Source organism: Colossoma macropomum, unplaced genomic scaffold, assembly GCF_904425465.1.
Source record: "Colossoma macropomum unplaced genomic scaffold, Colossoma_macropomum, whole genome shotgun sequence".
In the NCBI taxonomy this organism is placed as follows: domain Eukaryota; kingdom Metazoa; phylum Chordata; class Actinopteri; order Characiformes; family Serrasalmidae; genus Colossoma; species Colossoma macropomum.
In genome coordinates, this window is record NW_023494793.1 from 25,454,132 (window position 1) to 25,472,337 (window position 18,206).

At 38.8% G+C, this 18,206-nt stretch overlaps 1 protein-coding gene across 1 annotated transcript in view; it reads left to right on the forward strand.

Moving 5' to 3' along the window:
• LOC118814074 (serine/threonine-protein kinase WNK2-like) overlaps nucleotides 1–18,206 on the forward strand; it is a 78,456-nt gene that overhangs the window by 15,341 nt on the left and 44,909 nt on the right. The window contains exons 2-5 of the mRNA XM_036579736.1: nucleotides 7,953–8,125; nucleotides 9,845–10,065; nucleotides 11,665–11,822; nucleotides 15,866–15,954. Of these exons, the coding sequence (XP_036435629.1) occupies nucleotides 7,953–8,125; nucleotides 9,845–10,065; nucleotides 11,665–11,822; nucleotides 15,866–15,954 (641 nt within the window). The remainder of the gene's footprint in view (nucleotides 1–7,952; nucleotides 8,126–9,844; nucleotides 10,066–11,664; nucleotides 11,823–15,865; nucleotides 15,955–18,206) is intronic.

The following is an 18,206-nucleotide window of genomic DNA, read 5'->3' on the forward strand; positions in this document are numbered from 1 at the left end:
GCTGGAAATAGCACAGTTAATTGTACAGTGAAGTGAATTTACTTCCTTGTTCCTCACTCTCCCATTTTATCGTATTTCTTTCTGTTCTGTTCTCTTTAACCTATTATGTATAGTGATTAGCTGTTTTCACCTTTCTCTGGATGAAAGTCTGTGCTCTTACATCTTATGTAACAAGTATTAATTTAAGTAGTTTGGGACTCAAGTAGAATTTAGTAGGATGGGCTTATTTGTAGTAACTTGTCTTTGTGACCATAGTGTACTTGTTGGTTGACCTTCATACTTCTTCTTAGAGCAAATAGACCTATGGGACTGCCCTGTGCCCTTTTTTAATCCCCCAGCACATGCTTGTTTACCCTGTCACTCTGCCTCAAATTTAGTCAACTTGTTTTTCCTATCCGTTTCAATGTCTACAAAATGTTAAATGTCAGTTGGTGTCAAATTTTTTGGCATGCGCATGTGCAAGTACAAATAAGTGTATGTTCAGTATGTATGTGTCTAAAAGGTCAGTCTGTGTTATCTGTGTGTGTGTGTGTGTGTGTGTGTGTGTGTTAAATTATTCAGAGTTGGCCTTACATGGTGGGTTCTGTGAGTGCTGAAGTTTTTAATGACCAGTTAGAGAATTGAGATTTCTTAGGCCTTAACACTTTGAAGTGCATGTGTGTGGCCATGGTCTTGGGCCTTGGCAATCGTTAGCCAATCCTGGAGCTAGAGGTGGGTGAAATGGCAAAATGCAACATCACAATACTTAAAGAAGTTTTTATGATAACCTGTATATCACATTAGTGCAACATTTTTAAAAATACTATCAAACTATGAATCCAATTAATTGTATTCAACATTTCTCATGCTGTATTGCACTGCATTCAATTAAACAGGACTAATTGGGAAGTGTTTTTAAGTACTGATTCATGATATGCTTAGAAAAGCATATTGCGACATAATGTGATGTAATTTATCTCATTAACGATAAATATTGTCATATTGCCCAGCTTTGCCAGGAGCTGACTAGCACTTCGTTGACTCAAGTCCTAAGGCTGGGTGTCATTCACATTGACTTTGATACCGCTTTTGAACAATATTTTGTTTCATACCTTTTTTTATTTTTTTTACAAATGCAAAGTGGGTGTGGCTTAAACCAGAAATGAGTTTGCAGTGCTAGAAATGGGCATAATTCGGTGGCGGACTGTTGTAAGTGTTAGGCTTTTATTTTGGGCCGTAAATGTGATATTTTAAATGCAGCTTGTATTCAGATACTGTTGTATGCTTTGCTTTGCTACACCAAATATGAAAACAATCCTGCTTATGAGGCTGTGTATGACTGATACATAACTGATAACTGTTTGACTGACAGGCTGTTGTAAAGTCATTTCCTGCTGGCATGTTATCCTTGACAGCCTGTCTTTGAGAAGTTGCCCTTGCACTCTGATTGGAACCTTCTTTCCTTGTAACCTTCATGAGATAGAATAACTGATCTCAGCCACTCTGAATGATTATAATGGTTCACTGGTTATACCATGAAATATACCAGGAAATGCTTTGCATTGGGCTGCCCCAACATGGATGTATCCCAGGTTAATTGGAATTACATATTTTAGACGTACTTCATGTAGAAAATGGACAGCTGTGGTTAAATGATCTGTATGCACATTTATTGAATTCTTTATTATTGTGCAAAGTTGTTAAAAAATTGTCATGGAGAAATATTTGATTGTTAATTGCTTGGCAACCATAGCCTACTGTTACGATACATTGCTCGTAGGGATGGGTATTTCAGGTAAATTTGATATTCAAATTTGTAAATCATTAATTGAAAAATCCCCCACCAACCAAATAAAAAAAAAAACAAAACAAACAAAAAAAACTCAAAATATCCCAATATATATTAAACTCAGAACCAGACATATTTAAGATAAACAGACAAATGTTAAGTGTCTTTCACCTTAGCTAACATTACGGTTCTAGTCACCTAGTAACTTAGTTCATCTCGTACCTTTTAGGTGGACAACAGCGAGTATGTGGAGCATAAGTTAGCTTACATCTAACGCATGAAGTTGAATGAATGATACTGAAATTTTTATTCCATTGGATCTATTTGTGTTGAGTGTAAAATGTAAAATGTGATATTGTTTGTCCTTTTGTGCGACTCTTCCTTTTTGGAATGGCTGCACTTTGTACTTTCTGTATGTCCTACAGTCATTCATATGTATATACCATGATAGTTCTCAAAGTTTTACAAACACAGAGAGTCTAGAATGTGCCAGACTTGCTTTTGAGAGACTCTCTCTCTCTCGCCAGCAATGGAATTTCTATAGAAAGGCATGTAACACTGATCAAAGGGGTTACACAGCCAGCTTCTCCTATGCTGGTTTGCCTAGTTGTTTCAGCTGTGTTCAGTGCCATGACTAATGTCTATACTCCTGACCTAGGCATTCTCATCTTTGTTGTTTTGGTGGGAATCCAGGTCACTGGGTCAAACATGGATGCTGGTCAGCTCTATAGAGAGACTAACAATTGTCTCCATTCACATTTCACAGGACACCTTTTGTCTGTGGCTGTAGGAAGTGCATAGAGGAATGGAAACCTTAGAAAAATGAGTGTGTTTCCAGCAGTGGCATGGGTTCTTGCTCATTTGGCGCATGCTAAGAAAGATAATTGAAAAGAGCATGTCAGCAAATCTTATTGCCTCAAACCAAGTATGGCTGAGCATTTTGGGCTGTGTGCGTGTGGATGAACAGACCCTCACTGTCCTAACAACGTTAAGCACACATCCTTGGGTTGGGGTGACAGAGCGGAACGACTAAGAATGGATTACTTCCTGTATGTGTCGCAGTCCATTGGTAAAAATATATAAGCTCTCTCTCTCTCTCTCTCTCTCTCTCTCTCTCTCTCTCTCTCTCTCTCTCTCTCTCTCTCTCTCTCTCTCTTTATCTTTTTCTCTGATTTGTCTCTCACTGAATATTTGGAGCACAGTGACAATACTGATCCCATCAAAAAGCTCTTTACCATCATATGTTCTTTACAGTAATAAGCCTTGGGTTTTTCAGAACCCTGATGACAGGCAACTTGATGATCAGAAAGTGCACCAACAGAGTTACTCACCTCCGCCACTCCCCACTCAGCTCTAAAAGGCAACTTGACACTATCCGTATTTGTGTAAACTAGTAAGCTGAACTGAAGTGGAAATAAAATGTTCGAAAGCATTAGCAGACTGAAAACCACACATTTTATTCTTAAGTTACATGAGAGGCTTGACATTCATGTAGAGATACGATTCCATGGAGCCAGTGAGTCAACAAGCCTAAAAGAAAGAAAACACAGCAGTCGGAACAAACAACTAGCAGCAACAACTTTTTTTTTTCCCCATCTAACCTGCATAAAAATGATTAATTAATATGATGGGATTGGGAAGATCTCCTTCATTATAATCAGAAAACATCAAATGGTCAGCTGCATTCCACTACAGGACCAAAGAGTACATGTGCTCCTGTGCACTGTATAGATGGCATTCCTGTAGATAGCATCTTGCCGGAAGCAGGATGGTGGTAATGCAGTTATTTAAAGAATGGCACCTGTTCTCAGATGGGTGGCACAATCTGAAACGTCTGCTGCCAGAATGGAAATCTGCAGTACATCATTGAACGCGTGTGCGTATGTGTGCGAGACTTTCCATGCTGGGCTCAACATCCTCTGGCCTGTTAGGGGCTACTGAATAATGCAGGGATCCCCTCGAGTCAGCTGAAAAGGCTTGTGCAGAAAGGAGGAGGAGAAGAGAAAAGAAGAGATGGAGGGGTGCACATGGAGCATGTGGGGACAGCTCAAACAGACTGGCTCAGCTGAGTGGAATAGGCTCTCTGCGGTGCTGCATAATTTATGGGGCTCTGGGAGCGAGAGCTATAAAAGCCTAACGCACGCGCACACGCTTCGGCACAACACGTGGACATTCAGAGCGTGCGCTCAGTGCCACTTCCATCAGCCCTCTCTCACTTCCCATCAGTTTATCTCTCTGTATTTTCTTCCTTCTCTCTTTCTCTCTCTAATCGACCTTTAGATTAATCCCATTAATTACTGCTGGGTTCGAGCACGTCGGCCCGGACCTGCATGTGTTCATCCGTCTGAGCTTGTGTGTGCTTATACGACAGACAGTTTAGGCATGCACCTGCTTATCGCAGCTTATAGCTTATGATGTGCAAACCCTTGTGTCTGGCTTGTGTCACTGTGTGATTGAGTGCAGAGCTGGTTATGTAATAGAGCTGTTAGCTTTCCAAAGCAAGACACTGATGTTCTGTTCCTAAGCGGAGGGATGGGAGCAGACACAACCATGACTAGACAGATGTAGGGCTGTCACTATCACTTATATTAGAAAGATCCCCAAATACTTTATGGGCTTTTGTAAAGACTTAACGAAAAATAAATGTAAGTTAGCAAAAATGGGCTTGTTGGTCAGGCTGTTTCTTACTGTAAGAGAGACCAATAAGAAACTTTAAGAACACCTTGAAGTGCAGGCCTGTTGTTCAGTTAATAATTTCAAGACTTATCCTGTTCTAACTGTTGTGTCACTGTCAGATCTATTATAATTAAATTTTTTTTTCTCTTTTACTCCATTTGAAAATGCCAGCTGTCCTTTACATTGTGTGAAATAGAAATGGTCCAAAATTACCTGGAATGAAATCCTGGTACATTAATATATATTCAAGGTATAAACATTTTATTTGTCCTTCTGTAAAGTTGTTATTATTTTGAAGATAGTTTGGTTACGAAAGTGATGGTAAAGTATTCTGTAATATATAAATTGTATAGTTATGAAAGAGGAACTGAAATGTGGGCCAACATACAAGCAGTTAAAATGTGCAATATCACTCAATTTGCCATCTACTCATTACTGGTAATTTTAAAAAGTGTGATTATACTATTTTTAATCAAGTTTAATCGAGTAATAATGATGGCCCTAGACTCGAACTTTAATCATTCCTGAAATTTTGGTTCAAATCTAGGCATCTGAGAACTTTGTCTTAGCCTGACCCGACCCACAGCACCAAGTTTTAAGTCCGAGCCTAACTTGAACTTAACGTTTTGTCCCATCCCAACTTGAACTACATCAGGCTTTGAGTCATAATCAGACCTGAGCCCAACAAAATTCTGTCTGAAACTGACCCGGACCGGCCCGTCACCCACAGTGCCGAATATACTGATAAAACAGCGCTGCATAAATTACAGCATAACCACACTAATAGCAGTCTTTAGGTCATGGATTAATATAATAAAAATAATATGAAATGTACTTAGGAAGTCATCTGTCAAAATTAAGTTTAAATTCTGCATTAACGACTTTATTCATTAAGCAAAGATTTTGAACATGCTTTTCTCACACAGTGCAATGCCGATATAGCAGAATGCTCGCTGTTTAATTTTAAAGCTCTATTACGTTACATAGAACATATATAAAAATATTTTTGTATTTTGTACTTATGTATAATTATCCTTTTGGCTAAGTAAACTGTATTGATCTCCTAAATTGATTCATTGTTTTATTAACTGCACATCCATTTTCTCAGAAACATGGGCCCTATGGGCCTAAGCAGATGACAGCAGCATGCCAGGTTAAAACATTTCGTTTTAAGTAGAGAGGAAGAATAAAGGAAATAGAAGAACTAAAGCAGGGAGAAGTGCAGGGGGAAATCTGTTAAAAGTGGGAGACAGGCTGAGAGAACCTGAATGTGAAATTTAAACCCAACCTGAGCCCAACACACACATTTGAGAAATTATGTCTGAACGAGACCTGAGCCACACATCAGGGTGATTTCAGGCTCTACTCAGACAGAAACGGGTAAGGCAATACAGCGCAAGGCATTGTTTTTGTGATGAAATTTAATTATTGTTGAATTTAACAACATTTTATTATACTTTCTCATATGATGAATGTTGTCTGTGTCAAAACCTTTGACACTGAGAAATAAGAGAGCAAAAATGAGCTTGGATGGAATTTGACAAGGAGAGCCATGTGTTTGGGTAAAGTGAAAATGGATGGTAATGGCAAATAAAGAGAGCAAGATGGATACAGGAGTGGAATGAAGGGGGAAGGGGTTAGTATTGATCTGTGCTGCCCTTTTATGGCCCATGTGCACACTGTGGGAGTGTGTGGTCTCCAGGGCTCAGGACATGTCAGCCCCATCACCCATCAAGAACACTCTGAGATCACACCAAGAAACCACACACTAAATTGTCTGACTGAATGATGTTCTGCATGTGACCGTTTCATATCAACCTTTATCTGATCCATTTTTATATACACTGAGTTGCCAGTTTTTGAGGTACACCTATCTTGTATCATCAATCAGCGGCCATTTCTTTAGATACACCTACTGTATAAGTGCTGCGCCTGAAACAACAATGTCTGTGTTGTTGCTGTGCTGAGAATGATCCACCACCCAAATAATATCTGCTCACTGATGATCTGTATGGGTAGAAAAGTGATGGGGTACAGTGTGGCTGACAAGTTGTCCACCAACTGTATACATACCAAAGTGTGTCTTGTATTGTAGGTGTTTCTGAGTAAGTGTCCAAAGAGTGTAGTAAGAGTAGATGAAGTGGAGTCCAGTAGCTCAGTGCTGGCTGTGATCTGCATTCTGATATCTTGCTTTCCACTGTGTAAAGAGATTGGCAGCCTGCTGTGGCTGAGATGTAGCTTGCTGGAGACACGAGTGTATATGCACATAGGGGGTATTGATGTTTAAGGCAGTGAAATCACATGGACAATCTGCAACCTGTCATCCCCTGTGTCTCCATCCTCTTTCTATTCCTTCTGTTTCTATTTACCTCCTCTCCCTCCTTCATCCCCTTCCCCCTCTCTGCCTGTCTGCTGTGAGTGGTGTGATAGCTGCTGATGTATGGGTGTCTACTGCAGACTGAACATTAATGAACGTGGCAGTGGAGTCACTCCTTTACAGCCACTGCAATAACAGCATGGGAATGGAATGAATGTTTTATAAAGAAATAACTCATTTGTACCCAGATTTTCCCTGTAATATCATTACATTGAAGTGCTACCAATAACTCTAGTGTTTTAGACTTATTTCTCTAAATCCAGTGGTGAGAGGTTGTTTTGGATCCAGCGGGCTGAAGCCCACCTACTTTTGTCGCTGGCTCAAATGACTGCTTAAGCACTTAAAAATGTGACTGTCAAAATTCAATTTTGATGGAAACTAGTTTGTAATTCCAGTTTAACTAATGGCCATATCGGTAGGGCGTTTTTTGAAGTGTTTTTACCTTGAAATAGGACAAAAGCTTGTCATGGGGGAGAAAACTTCTCACCATCACTAATTTGTAAGAACTGGAGGCATTTGAATGCTGCTTAATTAAAGGCTAAACACAACCATGAACATCATGTAAAACTTCATAAAAGCAATAACTGCAAACAGATTTTGGCTTTGAACGTGGCTCATTAAATCCAATGGTCAAAATAATACAGAATTTTTTTTAGTATGATAATGGTATGTTGGACATAACTTATTTATGCTAAGCAACAGGGGTGAGTTTGCCCTACCATGAGCTCAAAATTTTATCTTCTTTTTATTCTTGAGGTTGATGCTTAGCAAACACCTCTTTATGGCTTTATCTTCGTTTATTGAAGAGTGAAATTTAAGGCTCTGCACCCCAAAACCACTAGAAAACACCTTCATACACTTGCATTATGTAAACCTTTGAGAGGTGCAGAAAACTGCCAGATTTATCGAAGAGAAAAGTGGAGTTTGAATTGTTGCAACTTCAGCTGCCAGTGTGTTTAAATGTGTTTATGTAGTGGACTGATTTATTCTCAAGGAAGGGTATATATTGGACACCTCATGATTCTGGAGCTCTCTTATGACTTTTAAAGATGAAATATTTAAGTTTTGTTTTCTGTTTCCTTGTGTTTCATTTGTTAGACTTAAGGTGTTTTCTTTGCTTCTCTGTTTCAGGACCGAAAGCTGACCAAAGTGGAGAGGCAGCGCTTCAAAGAGGAGGCGGAGATGCTGAAGGGTCTTCAGCATCCGAACATTGTACGCTTCTACGACTTCTGGGAGTCTCTACTCAAAGGGAAGAAATGTATTGTCCTGGTGACGGAGCTCATGACCTCAGGGACGTTGAAAACGTAAGAAAGATCCTAAATACAGACCTTTGGCCACTAAATGAATAAGATATATTCAGTCTGTTTTAGTAGCTTAGGCCCTACAATGAGGGGGAGAATGTTATGTTTTTAATAGATGGTTGTCATTAAGTTTTATCTGGGGCTGTGAAATGAAGACAAGGTGATGTCAGGGTTTATGTATATCACAATGTCTTAGAGCTGATCTTTTCTTTTCAATGACCACATGAGAACGTTTGCGTAGACAGGAGTCTGACGCACTTCCGTTTAGAGACATTTTGATATACGGTCCAATTGCGCTTTGCAGAATGTAATGACATAGATACATCTGATTTGGTTAGCCTTGATGAAGAGCATCTTGTATTCTTATGTGATGAAGGCTTGCAAGAACGTGTACCTGTAAGGTTCTTAAGAACTTGTTGACTGATCTGTTTAATTTTGTCTGGTTATCAAGATATAAGGCTATGCCCAGTCCTCACTTGGATGCTTTATTTTTTATATCCACTAGTAATGTAACGGTACATGTAAGTGCAAGTTCTGCCCGGAAACCTTGAGCTGTAAGTCATTAGCAACAGGCCATGCTAAGCTTAGCTGAAGTTGATTTGGCATCTGACTATATCAGTTACACTATGGCACTAAGTTCAAATGATATGCAAGAGCTAGAAGACCTGCCTGCTTCTTTCAAATCAGTTGTGTGGGAAAATTTTGGGTTCCCAGTGATCTACGACAACAATGGAGACTGATCCTATATGCCAAATGCTAACTGGCTGTCACTCCCTACTAGCAAGGGTGTTTTCGTCTGTCTTTTCTTTGGGAAGGTTCGGCTTAAGCTTTAAATGTCTTATTATAACCTAAGTGGAACAAATTGAGCCACACCTCCTTATACACAAGTTTTATTTTTATTTATTTATAATTTTTTTTTACTATTTTTATTTACTTAGTCGTTTTTTACCTATTGCTGTTTATCAGTCCTGCATTAAAATATGACCTATGCAAGAGTGAATGTTTACTTTTTACATTTTTACTGCTTAATACAGTACAGGTTGTACCAACCACAGGGGTGGAACACACTGTAATTAGCGCTACTGTTTGTGTAAAATAAATGAAAAGGATCATAGCCTTATGCATTTAAGTTTTTTTGCTTTTTTCCCCCCATTGTAGTGAACCATGATGTCCAAACCATGGTGTGAACTGAACCATGAATTCTGTGTATTGTTACACGCTTACTATCGACGCATAGTAGGTCATTGTCACCTGCTGTTGTGGAGTGTAACAGTCGAACATGGTCTTAAAGAGTGGGTTACAGAAGTGCAGAGGATGAATTATTTGGGGGGGAAATAGTCACCTCAGTTTAATTTGATTGTCAGCAGGAAGTAACTATGGGCATTCTGTGCCTACAGTGCACATGTTGTTGTATTTGCTCCAGTGGCAATGTTTGCAATATGGTTATTGTTGCAGATTTGTTTGAAATGACTGAGGCATGTAACTAAATGCAACAGGAATAAGGCCCTGTATTTTCTTTAAATTACTTGGCAAGCATAACAAGAATGTCAATAGAGGAATGACAAAGACTAGTGTTGTGAATCTGTTTGTCTTGGACCATGATCCTGTGCACTGGCTTTAGTAGATCATGCATTCCAATCAGGCACACAGTGAGTTCCTTGTGTTTTTCTTATGGGGTTGCATAGATAACTACGATGATAAAGAATCCTTTTTGCTCTGCAGCTATCTGAAACGCTTTAAGGTGATGAAGCCCAAAGTCTTACGGAGCTGGTGTCGGCAGATCCTGAAGGGCCTGCACTTCTTGCACACACGCACCCCTCCCATCATCCACCGGGATCTCAAGTGTGACAACATCTTTATCACAGGCCCAACGGGCAGCGTGAAGATCGGAGACCTAGGCCTGGCCACCCTCAAGAGAGCCTCCTTTGCCAAGAGTGTCATCGGTGAGATACTAATGCAGTTCAACATGAAAATGAATCATTCACATAGAATTGGTGTATTTCACTGTCATATCTGATTGGCACAGGTGGAGAAGCCTTACTGGGTAGCTTTTTGTTCATGCCCAGTTTTAGGTTCTGTGGAAAAACATAAACCTTACTGCATGAAATAATACAACCCCAAATTAATGGACAGTGGTACACAGCTAAACCATAATAGCAGCTCACATTCTGTACTTCAGTCAGTCTTTATAAATAACTGTAAGCCATACTGTATCAGAAACCACGTAAGCAAGCTTGAGATTGCAGGCAGCTTGGACAGAGTAGCTGTTTGAGGCAAAGACGTGACAAAGCATGAAGTTCAAATGATGAAAAATGCTGCACGTAAGCTTCTGGTAGTTGTTAGCTATATTGCTATCGTTGCTCTGGTCCAAAACTAATAAAGCAGATTTGATGTCTTGAGGGTAACAAACATGTCTTGGCTGATCAACTACATTAGGGGACGGAGGAGAATTGTGTAAATTTGATATTTTTTACCAAACTGCCAGTTTAAAACTGGCTTCCATCCGTTCTAAAGGCCTTTACACACAGAGCACAATTTGTGCAGTTTATTCAGGCATTAATAAATTCAAACGCTGATGTATAACTGATGATTTTTTGCACACCAAATTTTTTGAAGTACTTTTTTTGTTTTTTCAGTGTTTAGGAACTGTGACAGGAACCAAGTCTGAACGATATCTAAAAATAATTAGCAAGATATTTTCTAGGTAAAAAAACATGATTATTGATATATTGATTATATCACTCTACCCCAAACAAATAAATATGGTCGGCTGCAGCCTTGACCTACCTTCCATTCTATTTTTAGTGCATGTGTTTTTTTAACATTTACTGTTTAATAAAATCTTTCAATTAAATCACATATTAAATAATATTCAATAATCCAATATCTTTTTAAAACTACTTCACCTGTTATAATAAATGTTACTACCTTCGTCATCAGGTTAATTGTCCATCATCTGACATCCGATTATATCGCAATATTGCCCAGGCCTAACGTGAATTCACTTGATCAATCACTGCTTTCTCTGTGGTTGGCATAGACACTACAAAGCTTAACGATCTGCATCTATACGGTTTTGATAAATGACAAAAGAATTACTGTTTCTTCAGCTTTGTTACAGATGATGCTTCTCCAAACTGGGCTACGGGCGTCAGAGTTTCAGCTACTGAATGAGTACATACAGTCTGAACAAGACAGTGAAAATCTAGATAAACTGTGTCACATCCAGTGTGTAACGGCCTTAAGACGAAATTAACACAGGGCAACTCTGAGTGCATTTGAAGGTTTTTCTTATGTATTTTATTTATTTATTTAATTAATTTTGTCCATACGTATTTATGGTCTTGTGGCACTTGTGGCAACTAGCCCTTACCTTGTTTTCAGCTTTTAGGCATAGCCTTTATGAAAACTAGCTCAGATGACAAGCAGAAGCACAAGTTTGGGGACTCTGAACCATTGCTTGACCCTGCTTTTCGAGATTTACTTCACTGATTGGTTTTGACCTCCTCTCTTGACCCTTGATCTTTTGCTCTTGCTCTCAGGCACCCCAGAGTTCATGGCCCCAGAGATGTATGAGGAGCACTACGATGAATCAGTGGATGTTTACGCCTTTGGCATGTGCATGCTGGAGATGGCCACGTCGGAATACCCCTACTCTGAGTGTCAGAACGCTGCCCAGATCTACCGCAAAGTCACCAGCGTGAGTCCTGCCTTAGCATCAACATAATCAATCTCTGTGTCTCTGTTTGGGCACTGCACTATATTCTTACACTAGGAACCACTTAATTCGTTTTCTAGATGCTGGATTATTGTAGCATAATATTGTCTCAAATTAAGCATTAACGTTTGCACTAAAAGGAAAAGACGAACTATCATGTGGTACCCAGTACCATTAGGTTTGCAAGCAGGCTTAACTGTAACATACAGAGTTAGCTTTAACAGTTTGAAATCTTTAGCTGCAGAATGCTAAAAGCCAAATGAAAATATTGTCACCTAAAAATGCAGTGACTGAAATATCAAACACCCATTTGAAATTTAGTGCGGCGGCCAGGTATTGAACAATACACTACATTCCACTTCATCTACAAGTTTGAGCAACCTACCTGCAATAAAAGTGGCTACAGAAGACACAAGGACTGAGCTGAGAGCCTGTCCATTAGAGCTGTCAGATGGGATCAAGAATCAAATTTGAAGCTTCCCCTTGTTTGTTTAAGTTAAGATGCTGAAATTCTAATTATTATGGTCAACTGTTTTAGCCTTTATTTCCTTTTTCCTTGGTCTCAGGGATTCACATCAAATTTCAGCTAGTAAATATTAAATTATTTGATTTGCACAAGTGAAAATTAAATAGTGACTAGTAAATATTTGCAAGAAATGCATTTTTATTAGTAAATGTCATGTACATTACAAATGTGTTTGTAAAATCCGTTGTAAATTGAAAAAAAAAAATACTATTAAGTCAAAACTGCTTGCAACAAAATTAATTTAAAAGAATTTATTTAAAATCTCATCATGTGAAATTACTCTTCACTTATTTGGGTTCCAACTTTCTTTTCACAGCAGGAGCATTTGCCAAACATCAAATTTGATGCAGGAATAAGAGGCTGTTTTAAATAGAGTGCCGGTTGAATCTGAAATGCTTCTCAAGCAAGTCTTTTCTCCTCTATTCTAGCACCGCAGAATAGCTCTGTCCACACAGACTAAATTGTGTTGTTTGAGTGAATTAGTTAATCAGCTGAATGTGTACATGATTTATTGCATGTGGGACCAAACATTTGTAGAAAATATCATTTAATTCACATCAGCTTCTTACCGAGATGATTACAGTCAGTGGTCAAGGTGTTATTTTTTTTGCAGAGTGGCATCATGTTGTAAATGGATAATAGCATATTTAAATGAGACGATAACACGAACACACTTCATATTGCGCAAGCGGTAAAACACCCATAATCCTTGTTTATGAATGAGCGAATGTGTTACTGCCAAGCTATTTGCTCTTACCATCACAGTAAATCTGGCTCTGCGTTTTATGAATCTGACCCTTGGTGTAGAAGTAGTGCTGCATTCATCAGTGGTGTAGTTTCTTTCAGTGGATATGAAGTGGCTGGCATGTGCTAGCATTGAGATAGTTAAACACAATAAGATTTAAATGTGTGTGTTTGTGTGTGGGCATGTGTATAAGCTGTTGAATAATTCAGAGTCAGCCAGGCTTAGTGAGCAAGGCTGAACTAGCGAGAGCACTACAAGGTCAGCAGCTCCCACACATCACTGCTAGCTTTTGCTCACTGCTAATGATACCACTAACACAGACTTTTCATCTTGCAGACAAAACCCTTCCACTTCCATTCACAACTCACGTGTGTCTCTCTCAGGAGTTTTATCCTCTCTGTACTGTGTGTATGATTTTCCCAGAGTTAGGCTAACATTCTCACTCTTCACACACCTTCTCCTGCACACAAACACCAGATACACAGGACAGACTGTGTTTGCTGCTTAAAGGTTAGTTTGTGCTTCTTACCTAATAATAAAATGGTGTGGATGTTCAGTAATATTGCTCTTCATAGTTCTGTGTGTTGAGAAAGGCTAACATGAAGATCCTGAAATGTAGATAATCTGAATACATGAGTAGTGATCCCTGTAGCTAATGGTTACGTGCTTGTGCTGACAGCGACGTGTGAAGGTGTATCGAGCAGTTGGATGATTTGAATGATTGAAGTGTTTGGATACTGCAGGTGTATTTGTAATGTGTTGAGTGGGTTGATGGCTATTGATTTTGGCAAGCGAGCTCCACTAGCAGCTGCGAAACTACATCACCTGTTCTCATCTCCTCTCTCACTCTCTCGTTCACTCTCTCTTGCTTGTATTCTCACTCTGCCTCCGCTTTTCTCCCTTTCTCGTTCGTCAGGATGTACTGTATGCATGTTATTTTTATCCCTTTGCTTCCTCTAAAGGGATTGGTGATGGTGGAAAGCGACCATTAGCATGTATTTGATTTTCAGTTTTAGTGAAACTGAAGTGTCACGTGGCCTCTTAACTCTCTTCAGCAGGGCTTTGTAAAGGCACTGTTTAGCTGCGTCCTGCACTTATCCACTTTTTCCCCTTTAGATTTTTACCCAATTTAGTCATTGCCAATTCCACCCCCTAGCTAGGTCCACTGCGTCTTTTTGAGCTACCACTAATGCAATGTCATTGTGCAGCTCAATACACTTGCAGAACGCCAACTTTTTTGTTACAAAAGCTAACAGATGCCCACATTGGCTAACAACACTGAGTGACTGGGGAGAAGGAGAGCCATCTTACCCAGCAAGAGAACCAATTTTTTATTATTATGATTATTATGATTATTATTTTCAATGAATGAATTTGTTTTGCCCAAATTGGTCATGGACAATTCCACCTGTTGGCTAGGTTTCCCATATCACAGAATGGTACCAGACTAGAAGGGTGAAGGCTGGCGTGTGCTTCCACAGGGTAATATGAGGCCAGACAGCACATCTTTTTGAACTGCCACAAACATAGTGTCATTGGACAGCTGGAGGAGACGGCATTACTGTTACATCTACAAATAGACCCTTAGTTGGCTAGTATCACGGAGTGTTTGGGATTAGGGACCGGGGGCGGAGCATCTTTCCACTCAGAGAGTGAAGCAAGTTTTGCTGTAATGGATCTCAGCTATGGATGATCGTGGCTGGGAATCAAACTGCTCCAGTGTTTGGGAGCCCCCTTGGGAAAATACCCTTATTTTTCTTTTCTTTTTTTTTAATTTTTTTATTCAAATTACAAAACACCCAGAACTAGCGAAAGAGATTATCTGTATGTGATTTGTTTTTGGCTTCATTTGAAGTCTTTTATCTTGGTTTTAAACATATGTGATTTAACATGCTACAAGATTAAGCTGCAATACAACAGTTCACAACTTGCACAGAACAAATTGATCAAATTTTTGTTTAAAAATATTTTCATATAAAGCTCAATGGCAGATGCAGTATGTTTAGTTCTGTCACATAGATGTCAGAAACCTGTTTAAAGTGATTAGATATTCCAGTGTCATTTGTTCATTGCCAACTGCAAATGCCTTGTTCAAATACCTGATTAAACAGTAAACAAATACACGGATCAGTTCTGATGTTAGTATATTCAGATAACCATGCTCATCTCATAATATAGGTTCTTCATGCATTGTTGTGGTACTGTGTCTGCTGGATATTTTCCCATTGTCAGCAAAATAACCTGAATGAGTGTTTTTTTTTGTTTTTTTTATAATTAATGTGTATTTCTGTATGAAGTGTCTTAGTTTGATGAGACTAAGCTTTGTAAATCCATTGGAAACTGGGGCTGAGTCATCTGTAATATTATACACAAGGCTCAGAGAAACAGGGGATATGTATGTATGTGTGTGTGTGTGTGTGTGTGTGTGTATATATATATATATATATATATATATATATATATATAATATATATATATATATATATATATATATATATATGTATGTATGTACTCCTGATACAAAACCTTCAAGGAAAAAGCTAATGTTAAGTCACACTGAAGAGCTGCTGCGATTGTAATCTTTCCAGCTAAGTTTCTGCTATTTTTGTAATGTGCAATTTAGCGTTCTCACAGCACCTGCTCTTGTTTAAACAAGCTGTGGGTGAAGGAACAAAGCTATCACTTCCTAACATCTTGCCCTCCCCTCTTTCTCCTTCTTTTCCACTCTCTCCTGTTCCCTGTTTTGCTTCACAGGGGGTGAAGCCTGCCAGCTATAACAAGGTCATGGACCCAGAGGTCAAGGAGATTATTGGCGAGTGTATCTGCCAGAATAAGGAGGAGCGGTGAGTGAAATCTAGAAGATATACAACATTGTGGAAAGGTCAGAGACTGCCCTTTATTTATTTAGTTTACTGTCAAAATGACCATGAAATACAAGTTATACATTTTTCAGGAGATATTTTTGAAGAGATCAGATATGACAATCCACTTACACAATAAAGGAAAAAAATGAGTTTCCAAAAAAAGTTAACTTGTAGAGATAATGATACTCTTAACAACAGTGCATCTTTCATTCCGTTATATCAGCAAAGAGAAAACCCTACTCAGTGCCAGTACAATACAGAGTGGCCTTAGAATTACAAACAAAGACTCAGCCTTTATCTTGAGCATTCACAAACTCTAATTAGAGCACTTCTTGAAAGAATATTGAGTGAATACTACCTACTCTTACAAGACCTGGTATACCAACAAAATTATCACCATCATATGAACAGTACTTTTAAGCTCTGACATGTATCTTCTATTGAGAACTGTCTTTGAGAGATAGGAGAAAATGAAGCTCCACTCTTGCTTCAGATCTGAAGAAATCCACAGGTGTTTCTATCCAGACAACTAAACACTACTGAGAAATGGAAATGGTAAAAAAAAAGAACATTTCTGCAAATCAAACAAAGAAGCTGCTGTTTTTCAGAACAATGGACTGTCCAGACTTCAGCATCATTGAATGTGTTCGGTTTTACTTGGATCGTGAGAAACAGAAAATGTAACCGTCTTCTAAGACTGAACTTTAGACGTATGGAAAAATATTCCGGCTGTGATTGTGATTGTCACTAATTCAAGCAGCAGAAACATACACTCTTGAATGAAAGCCTTTTTATTTGAAGAAAACTAATGATCTAGGTTTCGTATGTGAAATTTTTGCAGATACTAGGTACATGGGTTCAGCCCTAGTGTCTAAGAGGAGCCGCAAGAGCTGCCGGCTGGTTGCTATGTTGACACCCCCGAGGTCGCTAGCTAGGGGTGTCACAGCTGTGTCAGCTGTGTATCAAATACAGTTCAGTTTTATGCTATAAGATGTGTGATAATGGGAATGATTTCTGTAGTTCTATTTAAAGCAATCCATGATGGTCCTAAAAATCTTTTATAGCCATGAACGTTAAAACAACTTTGCTGCGCAGCTCTTGGAACTAGAAAGAACTGGTTTGGTTAACCTACTTTGCACGAAGCTTACAGCTTTCAACAAGAAGCTAACTTCATCATCGTGTACCTTGGGTGGTTGATTAGCCAAGCTGTTTGAAATGGCAAGCAGATAAAATTAGTCTTAGCTTGAAGAAGCGACATGGACTCTCATTTATCTCCTTTTTGGGAACACTTCATTTTCTGGTCAAGTACAACAATGACTTGCCACAAGTGGTAGATTGCTGGGACATAGCAGCTGTTTTAAAAGTGAGGGGGACATGGTTGTCAGTTAGGCGGTCAATAGTGTTGTATTTGTGATTTTTATACCAGACCACAGTCAAATTTTTCCTACTCTTTTATTTTATTATTATTTTTTTTGGCAGTGGCAGATCTAGAAAATATTTTATCAGGGGTGGCAGGGAATTTCAGCAGGTTGGCATGTTAATGTGGCACTTGGTAGTGTAGGGGGAGGGACCTTTGCTATGTGAGTTCATGCCAACAGCCACCTTGTGAATGATGCATTTCATTTCATTCGCAGGCCAGTATCATTTTACATAATACAGATCTATTTAGCATAGATTTACCAACTTAAAAAAACAGCAAGACAGTAATCAACATGATTATCTTTTTGTTTGGAAAATAACAACATTGGACAACTTTCATTGCACTGAATTGATCACTCAGTTCTTCTAGAGTATGTCTACTGTAATCAGACAGAAGTATGATAGGTTACATGTTTAACCAAAACAATTCTATAGGCTGGCCAAAACCTGCAAAGAGGTTGCAGTTTCCAACTGAAATCAAGACTCAAAAAACTGCACAGACTTTTTCTTATTATGCCTTGAGATGAATTCACCTGTTATGACTGAAGATCTAATGCAGCAATATAGTTTTCACTTTTTTTATTCATTCGTTTAGATTTCTTGTATGTGTTTTTGTCAACTATCTCCAAACTATACGTAGGACTGTTATATTGTTATGAGATGTAATCCAGTGAACCAGACGTCCTTGAACTTTTTTTTTACCCGAACTGGCAGAAAAAGATCACTAAACTGAGTTAAGATGTATTTCAGCTCTGTTTCACGTTTTAATTGGAGGAGGTGGGATTATTTATTAGATTTAGATTGTAAAACAC